This window comes from Marmota flaviventris, chromosome 7 (genome assembly GCF_047511675.1).
Source record: "Marmota flaviventris isolate mMarFla1 chromosome 7, mMarFla1.hap1, whole genome shotgun sequence".
In the NCBI taxonomy this organism is placed as follows: domain Eukaryota; kingdom Metazoa; phylum Chordata; class Mammalia; order Rodentia; family Sciuridae; genus Marmota; species Marmota flaviventris.
In genome coordinates this window covers 54,176,799-54,198,319 of record NC_092504.1, presented here as the reverse complement: position 1 = coordinate 54,198,319, position 21,521 = coordinate 54,176,799, and the positions used below count along the sequence as shown (strand labels likewise).

The window sequence follows — 21,521 nt, the reverse complement described above, 5'->3', positions numbered from 1 at the left end:
ATATTCAGTTAAAAATTTTACTACTGTAAAATACAGATTTGTAAAGAATAAAAAATGTGGGAGGTCATTAGAAATGTTTATGTAGCTTATTGTCCTAAAATTAAAATAACTATCAATATTTAAATATATATATGGACATGGGTTGGAAGATGGCGTCTCCCACAGACTGGACAGATTTGGAAGCATCTTTGCTAAGTTTTGAAAAACTTGACCGTGCCTCACCAGATCTTTGGCCAGAACAATTACCAGGTGTTGCTGAATTTGCAGCTTCCTTCAAAAGTCCTATTACTAGCTCTCCACCCAAATGGATGGCTGAAATAGAACGGGATGACATTGACATGTTGAAAGAACTGGGAAGTCTCACCACAGCTAATTTGATGGAGAAGGTACGAGGCCTACAGAACCTGGCCTATCAACTGGGGCTGGATGAGTCCAGAGAGATGACACGGGGGAAATTCCTCAACATTCTAGAGAAGTCCAAGAAGTAGCAACAGCTTGTGGACAGGTGTCCTGGGGACTCTTCCCAGTGCAGTTCTGATGATGCACACCTCGCTTTTCCTCGGGAGAGGCCAGAGGCTGTACCTCAGGACTGCCCCTCTGCCTTGCTCCTGGCACTCTGCATCTCTGAGGAGATTTGGTAGCAAGAGAAGAATCTGCTCTACTCAAGGATCATTGCAGTTACTCCATCAGCTTCTTAGCCTGGGATATTGGTAACACCAGAGATCCTATCAATCTTAAAGGTCAAAGTCATGCTTTTTCATTTCTGGACATGGTTCAGGAGCCCCAGGATCTTCTACTTGATTCGATTCCGTGATGGTAAAGTCACTTGTGACACATTGATTGGATGGGTTCTTTTGAGTTGAACTGGATCTTTTAGGAAGTATTTATGATATGAGATCAGAGACCAAGTAGGTTCTCGATCAGACCATGCAGCCTGACCAAAAACTCTCCAGTATATAATAGGTTCCAAGATTATCCAGCTGGAAAAACCAGAATCTTCTTGAAATTTTACCTCTGTTTTTTAAATTCTACACCTTTTGTTATAGTCCTATCCTCCAATGCTGCCCATTCCCCACCTCCCAGGTATGACTCTTGGCAAGGGAATCCCTGAGTAGTGAGTCCCTCCTGGAATTAGCTTATGGAGTGAAAGGTCCATCTAGGTCACATTAGGATATAGACCTCAAGGCCAATATGAAGATGACATCAGGACTTTGGAGTTCTAGTTAATCTGTTACAGATTTAAGTGAAGGAGTCAGTATGGCCTGATAGATAGGAAAGGGGCATGATTTATGGGGGTTGCCATTTGATTGAAAACTAGAATCCTAATTAACCTAGTTGGTGCTATGGGATAGTGGCAATGTTTTGTCCACCTTATCTGCCTTATGGCATATATGAGATATTTCACAGAAACACACACACACCTGAAAGAGGAGAATTTCCTCACTTAAATACAGCTTTCTGATGAGAGGTGCATGGAGTTTCCTAAATTTCATGGAAAGAATATTCCTGTGGTAATGATCTGAGGGAGTTTGGACACAGGAGAAGTTGCGGTCAAAGTTTGTGGTCTTGAATGTCTGCTAACACACAACACTCTTCAATTTAATGGCTGGTCTTTTAGCCATTTTATGACATTTGTGCTTATTTCCCATGCTAGAATTAACATTAGGTTTTACTCTCATTTGTGTCACTTGACCATCCATGCCATCTACTTTTTTTGCAGGGGTAGGGAGGACAGTTGAGCACGAGACACAAATGGCAAGCGGGGAAAGGAGAGCATTCTGTTGCGTTGCTCCTCAGGAGGGTCAGTTGTAGAGACTTTGATTTTAAGTTTATGACTGATATTTCTTGATCTCCCTAAATTCGGTTGAAGAGCTTGTGCGCATGTGTGTACCATTAATGTCAAATTTTTTCTTTGCTCTGTTTTTGAGAGTTGATAATATCAGGCACTTTTACATGTTTGGGGAAATTAAGAAGTGTATGGAGAATACTGGGATACCTCCCCTAAACCAACTCAAGTCTGTAACCGGAAGCCAGGTAGTTGGTTTTCTGATCTGCTTTGGCCTCCTTCTTTTACTGTCATCTTATTCACCAGCACTTATGTAAGTAGATGTTTTAGAATTTCGATATTTATTGGTTTTGTAATTGTCATCCTTAGAAATGTTAATGATGTATTTTTATATTGATAATATAAATTTATGTACAGTGTATATGTGTATATTTCAAGATGTTAGAGGATTGTACTTTGTATATGATGTTTTCTGTGTCTTCCTAATAAATATGTCCCTTTTAATATATATATATATATATATATATATATATATATATATATATATATATATATTCACATTGATAAAACAATTAAACATAGCATACCTACCAAACATTGCTAAATATAAATATTCTTACATAAAACACTTTCCTCTATTTAATTACTATTCTAGTTGTTCACATTATTATTCTTTCTTATTTCTTGTTTTCATATATCATTTCATTATCTGTCATATGAGAAGCATTCAGCTATAGAATTTCTTAATCTCTTCCAAACATTAATATGATATATTTGAGATTGTCTCAAGGAATGAGAGGGCTGCTTTACCCTAACAGGTTTTATGGAGATTTAATGGCAAGAATCCAGATACATTAGGACCCAATACTCAACTGTATAAGTGTATTCCTTAAGGTGACCTTCTTGGTAAGAATGAGAGAATGAATTGTTCTGCTGGAATGCAGGACCCCCAAAAGACCACCAGAGACCAAGATCCATGTAAGCAGCAAAGAGGTGTTTATTATGAGCTAGCTCAGTTTTCCCCAGGCACCCAGCAACTGGTGATGCTGAGAGGCCATGAGCCCAGGGTTTGCAGCAGTTTTATACATTCTTTGGGGAAGGCAGGGACCCCACATACATCATAGCATCTCTTATCAAATCATCACATACTGAGGGAAAATCAAACAACAACTCTAAAACATGATTAGCATATCAAGTGGCAGAAAAAAATCTGGAAAGGAATATTGATTTGTTCAAGGGGTTGACACACTTAAAATGATTGGTTTAAACCATGAGCGTGTCCCAAGGGGGGTACATGCCAAGCTGTAGGGCTTCTAGCTTAGATATTGGTCACCACACCTAGGTGGGGGCCTTCTGGAATTTCAGAGATTTTGATATCTTGGCCTATCTTAGGTGATCACCATCTACAGCTTTGCTGAGAACTGTTTCCACAGAGCTTTTCTGTGGTATTTTCCTGACTTTAGTACTGCAGTTGGTCAGGAATTAAGTTTCAGAGCAAAATGAGGTCCCAAGTAGAATGAGGTTGCTTAGGTCTTTCAGAATCATAAAAATATGAAGAAAAGTCAACCTGAAACATAATAGTTGCGTGTATTTATATGTACTGAAAATATTAATGAAAAATTTATTAATTACCTAAGTTTTATGTATTTACTCTCTTGTCAGGGAAAAACAGATACTGAACAACTATTTGCATTTATTATATGTGGCATAATAAATTATCTCTATTTCAGTTGTAATTCCCTTTCATAGTTTTTTAGTAAATTCCTGCATTGTCTCTGTCTCCAATTTGTTCAATTTTAGACCTATCCTTTGAACTACCACAGGACTATTTGAAATGCCATAAAAATAAGATCCTGTTCCTTTACTAAAATGTTCTCTGCATTTTCCATAACAAAAAAGAAAACACATTTTTAATCATGAACTGTACTTCATTTCATGATGAAGTGTAGTCAGTCCTACCTCTGATTCCAGCACCACAACCACCCTGTTCCCTGCTGCCTTGGACAATGCATTGCACACTCAAAGTTGTCAATATTCCTTTAATAGCACACATTCACATCCCTCAGTGTCAATGACTACACTTGGTATTATTACTATCAGAATGTCCTCTTTCTTTTTCTCTACGTGGCAGCCTTTCTTCATCTTTCATGTCTCAAATCACACACTTCCACGTAGACTTCACTTATCTCATCAATGAACTTAGGTGCTTCTTGTGCTGAGATTTAAATCAATTTTAGTGCAATTCTCATGGTTATAATACTCTGCTATCTAAAAAAATAATTAATTTTCCATGGTTTATGTTCTCATCTTATTTCTGACTTACAACTGATAGTTCCCCTTAATGTATTCTAATTCTAGGTCATCCAAAAACCAAAGCTTTTATAACTCATGGTGGAACTAATGGCATCTCTGAGGCAATATATTATGAGATCCCTATGGTTGGTATTCCATTATTTGGGGATAAAACTGACAATATTTCTCATATTAAGATCAAAGCAGCAGCTGTTACATTGCATTTTCACACAATGACAAGTACTGATTTATTTGAAGCATTAAATACAGTCATCAAAGACCTATCATGATTTTATCAATTTTTTTCATTTAGTTGTATGTATAGATAGACTCCCTTGATAGTGAAAATAATTTTTTCTTATTTTTAGTCCAATTTTCAATAATTAAAATAATTTAGACAATGTGATATGTGCTTTTGCTAAATCAGTTCTTTTAAAACTAAAAATCAAACTGATAGCATTGATGCATGACTAGTTATCATATAATCCATGTGATGCTAAAAAAATATTTCCTGTGTAGCTAAAGTAAACAATTTTATTTTAATAATACAACAAATACACAGAAAAGCTAAATGAATTTAAGGGAATTTTAGATAATATTTCAAAACCTCAATTTTTGAAATTAGTAATCTTTTTATATTTTGTATACATTATTATGAAGTGTGGAGTGATTTGATAATATATGTAATAGCGAATCCAGTTAATTTTTATTTCTATTCTTTAAATACTCATAATGTCTATTTCAATGAAACTTTAAACTCCTCTTTTCTACTTCTTTGTAAGATATATATGAAGAGTTGTACCCTATAGTCATCTGACTGAGCACTTCCAGAACTTATTCCTTCTATCTAACTGTGATTCGGTACCTGTTGCCAATCATCACTAAGTGCTGTCTGTTTTGTTGCCAGAAGTTTGCTAAAACAGGAAAGAAGAAAAAAGTGGAGTAGTTTATTAGGTTTGAACCTGTGAGTTCTGATATATGGGCTTCCAGTTTACTCCAGCAATAAGTGGATACAATACAAGATTCCATGTTGTCTGTGAGAAAGGAAATTTTCAAAACATAATTGAATATTAAAGTTTATTTTCCACAGGTTTAATTCCTGGAAAAGGGGTATAAACATTTTAGGTTAAAGAAAAATCAAACATTTTTGAAGATTAAACAATATGAATCTATGTAGAATTTTAACATATTGATTTATTAATCATACCAAAAAAAACTTGATTAGCTTAATTTCTATTATGCATTGAGACAAAAAAAGTAAGTAATCAGTCAGGGGATTGATATGGTTTCTCAAATTCTCAGCCTGCTTTAACTTCATTTTGGTGCAGATTTTGTACATTTAATTTTCTTGAAGAAAGCACTCATTAATTACAATTTTGTAAAAAGTCTACTCTTCCATTTGGGCTTAAAAGACCACTATTGCTGGTGTCTTTTATTATAATCCAGTCTCACCATCAATTCTCTCCTGAAGCATGAAGAAAGTCATTTTCGTTCTTCCACTTAAATCACTTCCCCCAAAACTAAAAACATAATGATTCCTATCTGCTTACTACAGTACAATTGAGCTATTGAAGAAAATATTTGGTTTCATTAGCTCATTATTATTTAATCTTAATCCTTCAAATAAAATGTCCTGGTTGCCCACTCTCATAATCATACTTTGGAAACAAATACTAATTTTCCATTTTAGGTTTGGTAATATGGAACAGAAACAGAAAGAGACTTGCTGAATTTGGCTCTCTCCTTAAATAAGACACAATGTTACCTATATTTGTTTCAATTATCTAGTGAAGTGTAATGAATTTTTGTAGACAGTTTGCAATGTGTTTACTGTTCTATAGTTTGAAATTATGAAAAGCTTGTATAATTTTTCTCATTCCTCAGTAGCTTATTGTCTCATTCCACCCATACACTAGTAAAAAAAGATCTAAATTGTTTGGAATGACTGAAAGTAAAATCATATTTTTCCTTCAAAACACAGCATGTTATCTATTATAATCAACAGTAACAGTGAAAGCAATACAAATTATATAAATTGTGTGGAAATAGGTAAATCAAATTATAATCACTACAAAGCCTGTCCTTAAAGAAAACATCATGGAAATTTTTTATGCTGACCGTGGCCATGGCCCAAATTGAGAAATAATTGGTGTTTTAGTCTGCTTTTTGGCTGCTGCGATTAAAGACCCACCAGAACAATTGTAGAAGGTGAAAAGTTTATTTGAGGGTTTAGAGTTTCAGAAACTTTAGTCAATAGAAAGCCTGCTCGTTTCCTTGGGTGTCCAGGTGAGATAGAACATCATGGTGGGAGAGTGTGGTGGAGAGAAGCAGCTCATATGATGATCAGGTAGCAGAGAGAGAGAATCCACTTGCCAGATACAAAATATATCCCCCAAAGCCATGCCCCCAATGACCTGCCTTCTCTATTCACACCCCACCTCCCTCCAATTACTACTCAATTTATCCTATCAGGTCATTAATTCACTGATTGGTTTTGGGCTCCCATAATCCTATCATATCCCCTCTGCACCATGTGGTGAGCCGCTTCTGCCGTTTCTGCAGACTATGGTCGCCATTACGAGATGGCGCTGGCTCCGCTGTGGTATGTGACAAACAACTACTTATCTGAGAGAGTTGGCACATGATTTTTCACCACCCTGTGAGAAAGTTCCACGCGGCAGCTTTGCATTGGGGCTTGGGATGCTTTATTAAGGCTGGGAGGGCATCCGGGAAAGAGAAGAAGAAGAAAGAATAAGAAATATCAAGGGACCTGAATAAACTGCTGAGAGAAGATTCCTGAGTTGCGTCTTCCTTGCGGGCAAGGGGTCGCGACAGCACCACCTCACATTGTTCCACATGTGAGCTTTTCAAGGACACCTCACATCCAAACTCTAACAGTTAATTAACAGTTGTTATTATCCAAGCCTGACAAGAGATCCAACTCAAGATATCAATTCAAAATAAATATTAAAATTCTTTTTCATCTCTTTTCCACTTCTTATTGGTGTATTCTAGTCTTACAAACTGATTGGATTTGGTGTGATATATTTGTACATGTGCATAAACACACAATGTAACAATATAATTTGGCCACTATCACTCACCAGCACTTTCACTCTCCCTCCCAACCTCCCATCTTTTGGTCCCTTTCCTCTGCTAGTCTTCTATTGGTTTTTATGATATTCACACTCATCTTTCCTTTTCCTCATATGAGAGACAACATAAAACCCTTGGTCTTCTGAGATTGAAATATTTTGTTTAACATAATTATCTCCAGTTCCATCCAGTTTCATGCAAATGACAAAATTTTATTTTTCTTATGGCTGAATAAAGCATTGTATGTAATGTTTTATTTTTTACATATAATTTTGTTGGCCATTTGTATCTCTTCTTTTGAGAAGAATCTGTTTAATTTGTTTGCTTACTTAATAATTTGGCTGGTTGTTTGGTATAAGGTTTTTAAATTCTTTATATATTCTAAATATTAATCCTTTTTGAGAACATAGCTAGCAAAGATTATATATATATATATATATATATATATATATATATATATATATATATATATATATAATCATATATCTTCTGTTCCATATCATATATATATATATATATATATATATATATATATATATATCTCATATATTCTTTATCCATTCATCCTTCATCCATTGCAGACATCTAAGCTGCTTCCATAGTTTTGGCTATTTTGAATTTTGCTATTATAAACATGGGAATGCAAGTATCATTATAATAAGATGACTTTAATTTTTCATGGTAAATACTGAGAAGTGGTATAGCTGGATCATTTTATGTTTTCATGCCTAGAGTTTTCAGGAATATCCATACTCATATCCATCATAGCTGTACTAGTTGACAATACCACCAACAGTGTAAAATATTTCATTTTTCTCCACATTATCTTCTGCATTTATTATTCTTTTTATTCTTGGTTACTACCATTCTGACTAGTATGAGATAAAATCTCACTGTAATTTTGATTTGCATTTCCATGAAGTTTAAAGATGTGGATTTTTGTTCCATATTTTTGTTGGCCATTTGTGTGTCTTTTTTGAGAAGTATCTGTTTAAGCCATTTGATGATTTAATAATTTCGTTGGTTGGTTGGTAATTTTTTTTTTTAATTCTTTATATATCCTAGATATTAATCCTCTTTCAGAAGATAGCCAGCAAAGATTTTCTCCTATTCCACAGGTTCTTTCTTTACAATTTTCATTGTTTACTTTGTGTGAAAAAGCTATTTAATTTGATGCCTTTCAATTTTTGTTTTACTTTTGGCATTATTTCCTGACCTTTAGGGGTTCTGTTGAGAAAGTCGTTGCCTGTGCCAGTATGCAGGATTGTTGACCCTTTCTTTTCTTCTAGGAGTTGAATGCTTCTTGTGTAATTCCTATGTGTTTGATCTACTTTGGGTGGATTTTTTTTTGGTAGGGTGAGAGATAGAGGTCTAGTTTTATTCTTCTACACATGGATAACCAGTTTTCCCAGAACCATTTCCTACAATCAATCTTTCTTCAATGTATATTTTTGGCACCTTTGTTAAGGATCAGGTAACTGTAGATATGTGGGATTTTCTCTGAATCTTCTATTCTGTACCAATGGTGTATATGTCTATTTTATACCAGTACCATGCAGTTTTTGTTGCTATAGTTCTATAGTATAATTTGAAGTACAATTAGGAGGAACATACCTCAACACAATTAAAGCCATGTAAGTGAGACTCACAGGTAACATGATATTGAATAGGGAAAGTTTGTAATATTTTCTTTAAGTTTGGGATCCAAAGAAGGATGTTTACTTTTACCATTCTTACTGAATATAATATTGGTGGATCAGCCCAGAACAATTAACCAAAGAAAGAAAGAAAGTTCATCAGATTTGAAAAGGAAGAAGTCAAACTGTGTTTTGATTCCACATCATTTTATATACAGAAAGCCCTACTTACTTCACCAGAGAGCTTTTGAATGAAAAATACAGATGCAGCATTCTTGATAATGTTATTGGATACAAGATCAATTAACAAAAATGACTAGTCCCTCTAAATAGCAATAAGAAAGTACCTGAAAAAGCAAGATTCAATCCAACATACAATAGTTATAAAACATAGTAAGCTAGGAATAAATTAAACATGAAAGGTAAAATAATTATAAATTATAAATTTTGAAACACTGATGAAATAATTTGAATGACACACACACAAACAAATGAAAAGAGAGTAAGAACCATGAAAGACACAAAGAGAGAGTTCTTCTGAAGAAAACAACACAGTGAGAGATATTATAATACTCGTCTCCAAGTATATTACAAAGTTATAAAACTGAGACAGCAAAGGATTAGCATAAAAATCTGATACATGGACTAATATAACAAAATAAACCAAAAAAATCAATCCTCCAATTTAAACTCAACTGACTTTCAATTAGGGACTGTAGGGGTTATGTGTTTGGGATTGGGTTCTTGATAGCTTCATGATTATGGCATGCTTGGTGACTAGGAAGTTTCTGTGCAAGGACACAGAATGCCTGGATGCTGGGAAAATTTTTAACAGCCTTGACCTTGATTTCAGGCACACAGCTCCTGGGAATAAAGGAACTATCTTGTTAGAAAACCACAATGTTTCACTGAGACTAACCCTGTCCACATAACAGTAACTATACAATGAGCTTTCTTGAGAGCCATACAAAGCTCCTAACATTGAACATTGCAACTAAGCATGGAACTGTGGAATAAACTGCATTATGTTGCAAAGTGTGTAACCTGCATAGTAATACAATGAACAATATGTACTTATGATGCCTATGCTCTAAAGTAACCTATTGATATAAATGAAGGTAGCAGCTCTGCTAAGAGTCAGCCAAGTATATGATGCATGGCATTTTTGGTTGAAAGGTGACGCCAGCTAGCCATGGAGATGATATGATTATGTTAAGATTTGCATTCATGTGGATATTGGACTCCTGCTGTTCACCTGGGCCTGCTACAGGACTCCTGGAGAGTTCCTAATGGTTGGGGAAGTACAGTAGGAGGGACTTTCGCGGGAGGAACTTCCTCTGGGGGTTCCGGGAGAACACCGCGTGGGTGGATCTGCGATCTTCCCGGGGGCGTACAGAACATTGGTGGCAGTTTCAAAAAATAAAGTTTGTTCCTGCTTGAGTGGCTCGTGATTTTGTGCCTAGCCAGACTGCGGCATTTGATGGACCGTACGGGGAACGCCTGAAGCTTGGAGGTGAGTAAAATTGCTCGCCCCTGAGGGAAGGCAACAAAATGGGTGACCATTTCAAAAAACAATGTGTTCTTGTTTTGATTTATTTTGTTTTTGTTTCAAGCTGCCTATCCCTAGAATTTTCTCAGGCAAACTGGGAAAAATGGTTGGCTCAATGTTTGAAGTTGTTCGGCCCTGAGAAAGAGAAAATTGATGCAACTATTCTTTGTTCCGTTTTTGTTTCATTCTGTTTAGGTTTTGTTTTATGCTATCTTATTGGGTTGCATTACTTTTATAGTAGATTAGAAACTGGTAAAAAAACAAACCAAAAGACTGTTAAGTAAATTGTTAGAGGTCCAGGCTATGTTAGAAAACATGTTAGGTCAAGCAAAAGAGAAGGTCTCTCAAGCTAGTCAGACAGAGGAAAATTTGAAGAAAGAAAGCTTAGAGGAAAAACAACCATCAGGCAGGGAATTACAACAGGAGGCTGCTACTAACTCTGTTCTATCACCAGAGGGCGTAATTCAACCAACAGCTCCATCTACAGCTGAGCGGCCCTCAACTCCCGTAGTTGATGGATGGAATCCTGAGGCAGGACCCCAAAGATTAGCATGCCCTGTACTTGAGCAGGCAGGAGGGCAACGAATTCACCATGCTTTAGATTTCAAAACAGTGAAGCAATTAAAGGAGGCTGTAACAACCTATGGGCCGCAAGCACCCTTCACCGTGAGCATGGTAGAATCCATTACCAACTTAGACATGACGCCAGCAGATTGGGCTAACATTTGTCGATCTGTGCTAAATGGAGGACAATATTTGTTATGGAAGGTTGCCAATGAGGAATTTTGCAGGGAGACAGCTAGACAAAATGCAGCAGTTAAAAACAGATAATGGTCCTGGTTATGCCTCTACCTCTTTTAAACAATTTTGCTCATCATTTGGCATTACTCACATAACAGGAATTCCATACAATCCACAAGGACAAGGCATAGTTGAAAGAGCTCATCAAACTATTAAAATGTACTTATTAAACAAAAGGAGGGAATTGGAAAGGGGTATATATCCCCCAAATATAAACTTAAAATAACCCTTTTTACTCTAAACTTTTTAAATTTGGATTCATCAGGGCTTAGTGCTGTGGAAAGACATTTGATCCAAAAAATGTACATAAGCCTAAGGTACTTTGGAAGGATATTCTAACAGGACAATGAAAAGGTCCTGACCCAGTGATAATCTGGAGTCAGGGCTCTGTTTGTGTTTTTCCACAGGGAGAACAGCAGCCAATTTGGATTCCAGAGAGATTAACCAAAACAATTTCTACAGACCAAAAGGAAGATGATTTGACTAAAATCCATAAGAGCTGATATCCAGAACTCCAGCTTGGCTATTCTTACATCTGTGACAGTGATTAACCAGGATGCTTTTTTCAATATCTATTTTATTATTGATTTTTCCCACATCATAAAGTTCTATTTTATTTTTGAGCTCATACAGACCTAGGTTAATGTTTTTCTGATCAGTTTTATTTTTTGACTGTGGAGTTTTTAAACATTGCAATGGAGATTTCACCTAGGTAAAGCTACAAGGCCTTTACTATTGTCTTATGTGTCGTATGTTATGTGTGCACACTTCTGTTTTGTGTTGTAATGTCTGTATGTGTGTATGTCCATATATCATATATGAGGAGCGCTCATGAATATGGATCCGAATTTTTTTTATTATTCACGTGATTTTAATAGTTTAATTTATTTGGGTAAACAGCTGTTGAGCATTGTTTTAATATATGAATGAATAGGAGGTTAACAGATCTGTTTGTTTACTTTCACCTTTCCTTTTCATTATATTTAATAATTCTGTTCAGGATAATGTAAATTGTTCTAAAAATTGTTTTCTTAGTACCTGTTGAAATGTTACATATTTTTTTAGCATCATTGTCAGAATTCCTATTTTCATCCCAGTGCCAGTGAAGACAAAGATGAAACCAAACTACAACTTCTTCGAGAGTTATCACAACAAACTGTATAAACTGATACATCAATGATTAATAACTCAACAAGTAATGCTCAATCAATGAGTCGATTTATTTTGGGAGGATATGGACATATTGATAGATTCCTCCGCTTTGAACTGCTTACAGAACTTGCCTGGACTATGTATCACTTGTATGCATTGTGATCTATCTGTTGATGCAGCGAATTATGGTAGTGCTAGCGTATCTTTGCTGATGTGTCACCAGTGATGCAATTTTTCCTAGGAGCCGTCAATTGACTTGGTGTCATGGCATTTCTGTATCCTCCTCCCTTCTACTAGTGATGGTCTAGTTTTGGGGGCCAACAGAGGTGAGGCAAAGAACCCCACCCCCCCACTGGTGCATAGGCCTATCCACAAGCATGGCTATATGCTGGACCAGTATTCAGTGACGGGTATGATCCAATTGCAGTGGTATCAACCAAAGACAGGAGGCTGATGCCTAGAGGTCAGTTTTCCGATGACGGGTAAGAACCATATGTTGAATTGGACAAACCTAACAGGCACGGTCCCTAGCCACATTGCTTGTTGCTTAATTAAACAGAAGGGGGGACATGCTAAGAGTCAGCCAAGTATATGATGCATGGCATTTTTGGTTGAAAGGTGTCGCCAGCTAGCCATGGAGATGATATGATTATGTTAAGATTTGCATTCATATGGATATTGGACTCCTGCTGTTCACCTGGGCCTGCTACAGGACTCCTGGAGAGTTCCCATTGGTTGGGGAAGTACAGTAGGAGGGAGTTCCGGGAGAAGACCACGTGGGTGGATCTGCGATTTTCCAGGGGGCTTACAGAACATTGGCGGCAGTTTCAAAAAATAAAGTTTGTTCCTGCTTGAGTGGCTCGTGATTTTGTGCCTAGCCAGACTGCGGCACAGCTCAGGTGAGCAGCTTTTGCCTTTGCCTCTGCACTTTGTTTCTGTCTCCTTTTATTTTATATTTTTACAGATGACCAAGAAGATATGTTAAAGAACGAAGAGTTTCTTCCATAAAGAGTGATAGGAAGTTTGAATTTCCCCATGTTGAAGAGTAAAACTCTACGTCTTCCATTCACCAAATAGTTAATCAATTCAAAAATAGAATAAAAATGTAAATGTGAGCACCCCAAGAATAAAACTACTGAAAGAAAAGTTTCAAAAATTTGGTTTGGGCAAATGGTTATGGACTCTAACCCAAAACTAAAAGAGAAAATTGAAAATTGAATCAGCAAAGGAAAGAATCTGGAGAGTTAAGAGAAAAACATATGGAATGAGAGAAAATATTTGCAACCATTTATCCAAAAAAAAAAAAAAAAATATATATATATATATATATATATATATATATATATATATATAATATATATTCACATATATTTATACCACATATATAAATATATATTATATATCATATTATATATATATATATATATATATATATATATATATATATATATATATATATATTATAAACACATTATATATATTAACCTTAGTTATTCATATGTGAATGGGAATGTATGCTGATTCCATAGCTTTGCTATTGTGCATATTACTATAATACCAACAGTCCTTTGGAAATCTCTTGTATACTGACTTCAAATCCTTTGGATGCATGCCTTGAAGTGGAATACCTGGAGAATATGATATTTCTATTTTTAGTTTTTGGGTGAATCTCCATCAAGTTTTCCATAGAGGCTATTGAACATTTCATTCCACCAAGAGCACATGAGCATTTTTTCTTCTTCACACCCTTTTTGGCTTTTGTTATTTTGTTGTTCTTGTTGTCTTGATAGCTGCCATTCTGACAGGGAGATGGAGAATCTCAATGTACTATTGATTTGCATGTCCTTATGGCAAAATATGTTCAGGTAATTTGTTGTTGATTTGAACTTCTTTTTAGAAGTATCTGTTCAGATCTTTTGCACATTTGTTGTTTCTATGACCTGTTCTTTTGTTGAACACTTCTTTGACTTGTTTATATATTCTGTATATTAATTTTTCATCAGATGAATAGCTTAAAAAATTTTGTACTATTTTAAGGTGGCTCCTTTGCTCTCAATTGTTTCAATTGTTGTGCAGAAGCTTTCAGATTTCATGTAATCCAATTTGCCATTTCTTACATATACTTCCCAAGCTCTGTAGTTCTATTCAGAAAATTGTTGCCTGTATTCCTATGTTATGAAATGTTTCCACAATGTTTTCCACTAAGCTCCAAATTTTCAAGTCAAACATTAAATCACTTGATCAACTTTTTGGTAATTTTCTACAGAGTGAGAGAAGGAAATCTACAATTAATTGTCTACAAGTAGATATTCAGTTTTCCCAGTTTCCCAATTTTTGAATCTGTCTTTGCTCCAGTGTATATTTTTGGAACCTTGACCAGGAATCTGTTGATTTTAGATGTTCAAGTTTATTTCTGCATTTTCAATTATATTCCATTGACTACAGTCTGTTTTATACCAATATTATGCTATTTTGTTAACATGGCTCTCTAGTACATTTTTGATAAATTCAGCTTTGGCTCTTTGTCTCAGGATTTCCTTGGCCATACAGTCTTTCATATGCCTTACCTACTTCTGTGAAGAATATCATTGGCATGTTGATGGAGATTTCATTGAATCTTTGGATGTCTTTTGGTTATATGATCATTTTACCAATATTAGTTCTCCCAGTTAAGGAATATGGGCAGTCTTTCCAATCTCTGAGAACTTCTTCAATTTCTTTGTTTTACAACTTTTAATTCAGAGGCCTTTCGCAGATTTTGTTGGGTTAATTCCCAGATTTATTTTATTTTGAAGTTCTTGTGAATATGACTGCTCTGACTTCTATCTAAATTAGTTCAACACAGGTTTATTTAAAAAGCTACTAGTTTTTTATGTTCATTTTATATCCACATACACTTCTAAGTTTATTATTTCTAAGAGTCTTATTGAAATGAGAAGTGTCTTCTAAGTATAGAATCAAATCATGTTAAGGAGAAATAATTGCTCTTGTACCTTTCCTATTTGTATACCCTCTCCTATTCCCAATAGCCTGAGTGACATGCCTCAATATTAAAGTACTATTCTGAATAAGAATGGTGACATTTGACAGCCATGATGTGTTCCTAATTTATAGAAAATACTTTCAGTTTTTCCTGATTTAGTATCTTGCTGGCTGTGGATTTAACACACCTAGCTTGTATTATGTTGAGATACAAGCATTCTATACCAACTTCCTACATGATTGTTTTAGGAAGAGATATCAAACTATGAAGTTTTTTTTTTTTTTTGTATGAAGATGAATATTTGATTTTTGTCCTTAGTTGTACTCATGCGCTGTGTTACTTTTTTTGACTTGCATTTATTGAAGCATTCTTTCATTCCTTGATATGAAATGAAGCCAACTTGATCATGGTACATGATATTTTATTATGTTATTAGAGAATTGGATCAGTGAGCATTTCATTGAGGATCTTACATCTATATTCAGGGAAGATTTTGGTTTATAATTTTCTCTGTATCATTATCAATTTTGATAGCAGCAAAATACAGATCTTTCAGAATGAGTTTGGAAGGATTTCTTCCCTATTTATTATGTGGAATGACCTCTTCAAATCTGGAAAAATTAGTAACAAATCTGCTCATTTTTCGGGATTTTTTTGTTGGCAAACGTTGTGGCTACTTTAGTCTCACTGCTCACTGTTGACTGCACAGAATTTGTAAGGCTTTGTCTCAAGAATGCTTGGTCATATGTGTGTCAGTATGTCCATTTATTTTACAATTTCCAATTGATTGGGATATAGTTTTTCAAATTATTCCCTAATGATCATCTGATTTTCAGTGGTTTGGGGTATAATATCCACCCTTTTGCATCTGATTTTACTCATGTGGCTCTTTCTCTTTCTTTGATCTCTTTGTCAAATAATTCATCTCTCATCTTTTTGTTTAATTTTTTCCACTTTATACTGTTTGAATGTTTTTATAGTTCTAAGATGTTAAAAATGCATCTAATTAGATTTTGATCAGAACTGATTTTTTTAGCCTAGGCTCTCAAAGCTCAGATAGAATAGTTTTTGCTTTTTTTCACATTTTTTGTTACATTGTGTTTCTCTTTGCATTTAAATTGATATATACTTTTTAAAATACACCCTTGATTCCTTAATGATCCACAGTTGTACAATACTGTGTTGTTCAATCTCCATGCATTCATTCTCTCTCTCTCTCTCTCTCTCTCTCTCTCTCTCTCTCTCTCTCTCTCTTTCATTTTCTCTTGCTCTTGATTTTTACTTTGATTCCATTAAGGTCTGATAAATTAGAAAAAAAAGTTTCAAATTATTGAACAATTCATTCAATAATTTGCATTCTTTATGACCTAAATTCAACCAGTTTAGGGAAACATTTGACTGACTATATGTTACAAAGAATGTGTATTCTACAGCTAATGGATATAATACTCTATAGCTGTCTGTGAAGTTCAATTGGTCAATAGTGTGAATTAATTCTGAAGATTTTTATTTGCTTATTTGTGGGGTTATTGATCTATTGAAGAAAGAGAGGCTATGAAGGTGCCCACTACCCTTGTATTGGAGCCTATTTCTCCCTTTATGTCCTTCTAAGTTGCTTTAGTGCTGAATGTCCAGGGTGTAATGTTGAGCCCTCCTTAATCTCCAGTACTTGAGGCTGGGTCATGAACTAGAGGCCTTTTCATCTCCCCTGTTCCATAAGTGGAATTACCTGTCAGTGTTACAGCAGGACTAGAATACGACAGGAATAAATTTTTCTTGATATGGCTGTGCGCAATTTCACAGCAAGGTCTAAATCCAATGCCCTCATTTTGCTGGGAATGAACCCAAGCTCCAGCCAGAAAGAAGAAAACAAACCAGAGTAACAATCACAAAACAAAAAACAAACAAACAATAACAACAAAAAAAACAGATTTATAAATACATTATTAATGCAGTGAGAATGAAAACATGTCACAATGCAAATAAGGGAAAGGGCAGAAATATTGTAGAAAAAGCTAAATTTTAAAAATTTAAAAAAACAAAAATTTAAAAAAAGATTGGGAAATGAAAGAGTAAAATATATGTCTGCTGTGGAGTTCAGTTCATTTCCAGAATTAATACCCAGAACTACCATTAGTCCTGGTGAATTTCAGCATGATGTGTGCTGGGCAGATACTCAAGCAATGCAACTGGGGCTATTGCAAATTACCAAACTGTGGCATAGACCTGCATTGTGGGCAAAGCTAGGAGACCATTGAGTTCTTCACTCAAGGATAAAACATCACTGGGAACTAGTGATATGCCAATACTGGTCAGGATCCATTACGACCTGGTCCTTTAATATGAGTTTTTCATTGCTTAACAGTGAGAGTGGGGACACCAACCATAGTGATTTACACAGACCATGTTCCCCATTCATTAAATTCTCAGAACATTTGTAAAAGATCCTCCCCTTTACCAAGACTGTCTCTTGTAACTGCCTCCCATCCTGTCATACAGCAAGTGTCCCCAGGGACCCAGTATTAGTAATGCTTCTTGTTTTCTGATCCAAGTGTAGTTACTTCATAACAATTGTGCCCTTTTAAAGATGGCTCCTGGTAACACCCTAAGAAATGATAAGATCTATATTAAAATCCTCTGTATAGCTAGTTTTTATGCAGAAAAAGGCATTTTCAAATCTAACTCTTGCATTGGATATAAAATTTATAAGAACTCTAAGTTTCCTCTGCAATTAGGATTACTAGTTTGTGGTTATTATCTGTTTGCCTGCTATCTCCCAGTTTAACTGGTGCTTGCATGTCAGTTTTCCCTGCCCCTTCTTAGGAGCTGGGATTGCACTTGCAGATTGTTTTATACCTTTTTGTAAAATGCCTGCAGCTCCTAAGTGGTTGCTGTTTTCCCATCACAACTTCTTAGATTCCTGCTTGTCTCCTCATTATAGTCTCTCCTTTTGTTTATGTGAGTTTTCTCACTGATTGTCTTTACAAGTGAATATCTTATGAGGGCATCTGTGACATTATAAAAACTAAGTATTGTGTTTATAGTCTGGAAAACTCTGGCAAGGTAACTCACATCCTTAAAGATTAACATTCCAAAATAGAAGTTACGACTTTCCTGGCCTCCTCAGGGGAAAAACTTCTTATCTTGTGTACCTCTTAATCTAAAATTACTGGTTTCTATCATCATCATGATATTCATAGATATGTTTCAGATGCTACTACATTCTTTTGTATAAATCTCATTCTGGTACTCATGTCTTCTTGTTTCTCTCATAGAAGCACCCAACTCCCAGATGATTTTACAACCTATTCTTTCTTTTCTTTTTCTACCCTCCTCTTCATCCTCCTCCTTCTCCTCCTCCTCTTCCTCCTCCTCCTCTACCTTCTCCTCCTCCTCCTCTTCTTCCTCCTCCTCCTCCTTATTATTTGTGTTCCACGGATTGAACTCAAGGGCACTCAACCACTGATCCACATCCCTAGCCCTATTTTGTATTTTATTAGAGACAGGGTCTCACTGAGTTGCTTAGCACTTCACTAAATTGCTGAGACTGGCTTTGAACTCAAAAACCTCCTGCCTCTGCCTCCCCGAATCACTGGGATTACAGATGTGCACCACCATGCCCAGCTAACAACCTGTTCTTTCTAAATTAGACTGTTACAGAAACCCAGCAACCTCCCTGAATCATTCCTAAAAGGGAAACCTGAACTTCTTGCCCCATGTTGCCTCTGAAAAGCCTGAAGCAGCCAGGGCAGTCATTGTCAATTTCCTGTTAAACCAGTAAGGGTTTCATTAATCAGACTGGGGGGAATGAAACAATGACAATGGGCAGATAGTGTAGATAATGTATGATTAGGTCAGGCAGATGAGGTTTAATTCAAAAGTAAACATAATGATGATATCTCCAGAACACTTCCCTCTCTTTGCAACCTGTTCCCAAGAATACCTGGTCTCATAAGAAATGTTCCTCCCAGCAAGGAATTGTTAATGAATATCCCTGCCTCTGGTCATTTCCACCTTTTGGTCAACATATGGGCAAATTAAGAGGAAAAAGGGGCATGGGAAGGCAGGAAACCTAAAATCAACAAATGGGCAGAACACCCATACTCCATCTGGCACCAGTTCTGTCTGACGCCCCCCCCCCCCCTCCAAGGATCGATCTCTCTCTCTCTCTCTCTCTCTCTCTCTCTCCCTCCCTCCCTCCCTCCCTCCCTCTCTTTTTTTGTCCCATTCTTTAAAGAAAAGTTCTCCTTTCCTGCCATTTCTCAGGTTTTTGATCTTTAACATGGGGGAACAAGAATGTGATCCTGATTTTTCAAGATTGGTTTCAAAAGCATGCAGTAAAAGGAAGCCATATTTTAAAGAAAAATTAAATCCCCCTTTAGCAGAAAACATAATCCTACATATAAAATGCTTTAGAAAATTTTGGAAAAAAACCTTGTTTAAAGAAGAAAAACAGCAAGTTTCCAGAATAAAGGATTACTACACAAAGACGAGTTATATTTTACCCTATTTGTAATGAAGAGTTTCACATGCATTTCAGGCAACCATCCCATTGAAAATACAACAGAAAGGAATAAAGTACTATCATGGTTTGTATGCAAGCTAGCCCCCAAAAGCTTACATGTGAGACAATATAAAAAGCTTCAGAGGAGAAATGATTGGGTTATAAGAGTCATTAACCAATCAATAAATTTGTCCCCTGGTAGGGATTAACTGAGTAGTAAGTGAAGTTGCATGGTTTGGCTGGAGGAGTGGGAGTAGGGAGATGGTTTTAGATATGTATTTGTTTCTGTAAAGTAGAGACTCTCTGCTTTCTCTTTATGATGTGAGCTTCTTCCCTTCACCAAGCTCTGCCACCAGGATGTTTAGCCTCACCTCAGGCCCCAAGGAATGGAGCCAGCCTTTTATGGACTAAGACTTCTGAAAGTGTGAGCACTTAAATAAAGTTTTCCTCCTCTACAAATATTCTGGTCAGATCTTTTGAACTATGAAACTACAGAAATTAAGGGAGGTACAGTATGGATGTACAATAAGTAAGTATGGATGTACAATAGATTATAGAACCTAGAAACCACACAGATTTGGATTAAATGATTTTTAATTTGTTCTAATTATTTATACATGACAGTAGAATGCATTTTGACACATCATACATATGGTATATAATTTATCATTCTTCTGGTTGTACAATTTGTAGAATCATACTGCTTTTGTAATCATATATGTACACATGGTAGTAATATTGAGTTCATTATGCTATCTTTCTTATCCCCATGCCCCCTCTCACTCCTTTATTCCCCTCTGCCTATTCCAAAGTACCTCTATTTTTTTCCAAGCCCCCCCTATTGTGAATTAGCATCCACATATGAAAGAAAACATTGCACATTTATTTGTTTGGTATTGGCTTATTGAAATTAGCACGATATTCTTCAGCTACATCCATTTATCTGTAAATGTCATAATTTCATTCTTCATTTAGGTTGAGTAATATTCCATTGTGCATCCATACCACATTTGCCTTAGCCATTCACTTGTTGAAGGACATCTAGCTGGGTTCCATATTTTGGCTATTGTGAATTGAGGTGCTAAAAATATTGATGCTGCGGCATATCTGTAGTATGCTGATTTTAGTTCCTTTGGGAATAGATCCAGAAGTGGGATAGCTGGGTCAAATGGTGATTCCATTCTAAGTTTTCTGAGTAAACGCCATACTGATTCCTATAATGGTTGCATCTATTTGCAGTCCCAATAGCAATATGTTAGGATATGCTTTCCCATATCCTTGCCAAAATTTATTGTTGCTTGGATTCTTTTTTTTCTGCCTATGCTCTTTTTATTTATTTATTTTTAAATTTGTTCAAATTAGTTATACATGACAATAGAATATTCTTTGATACATCATACATACATAAATGGAGTATAACTTCTCATTCTTCTGTTTGTGCATGCTGTGGAATCATACCAGTCATGTAGTCATATATGCACATAAGGTACTAATGTTTGATTCATTCTGCTCTCCTTTCTACTCCCACATCCCTTCCCTGCCCTTAACTCTTTCTGCCTAATATTAAAGGACACTATGAGATGAACAGAAAAATGAATAATATTTGCAAATCATACATTTGATAATGTATTTGCATCAAGAATACATAAAGTTAGCAACTAAAAATTAAGAATATCACTAAAGAAAAAAAAATGACCAAGTGATCTGAATAGACATAACTC

At 35.7% G+C, this 21,521-nt stretch overlaps 1 protein-coding gene across 1 annotated transcript; it reads left to right on the top strand.

Moving 5' to 3' along the window:
• Nucleotides 1–137: 137 nt before the first annotated feature.
• Nucleotides 138–541, top strand: LOC114105009 (protein lin-52 homolog). The gene has a single exon (XM_027951349.2). It carries the CDS (start codon nucleotides 138–140, stop codon nucleotides 486–488), a length of 351 nt encoding a protein of 116 aa, XP_027807150.2. The 3' UTR covers nucleotides 489–541.
• Nucleotides 542–21,521: the final 20,980 nt, after the last annotated feature.

Excerpts from the sequence above, each read along its gene's own strand:
- LOC114105009 (XM_027951349.2), top strand. The coding sequence starts at position 138 with ATGGGTTGGAAGATGGCGTCTCCCACAGACTGGACAGATTTGGAAGCA.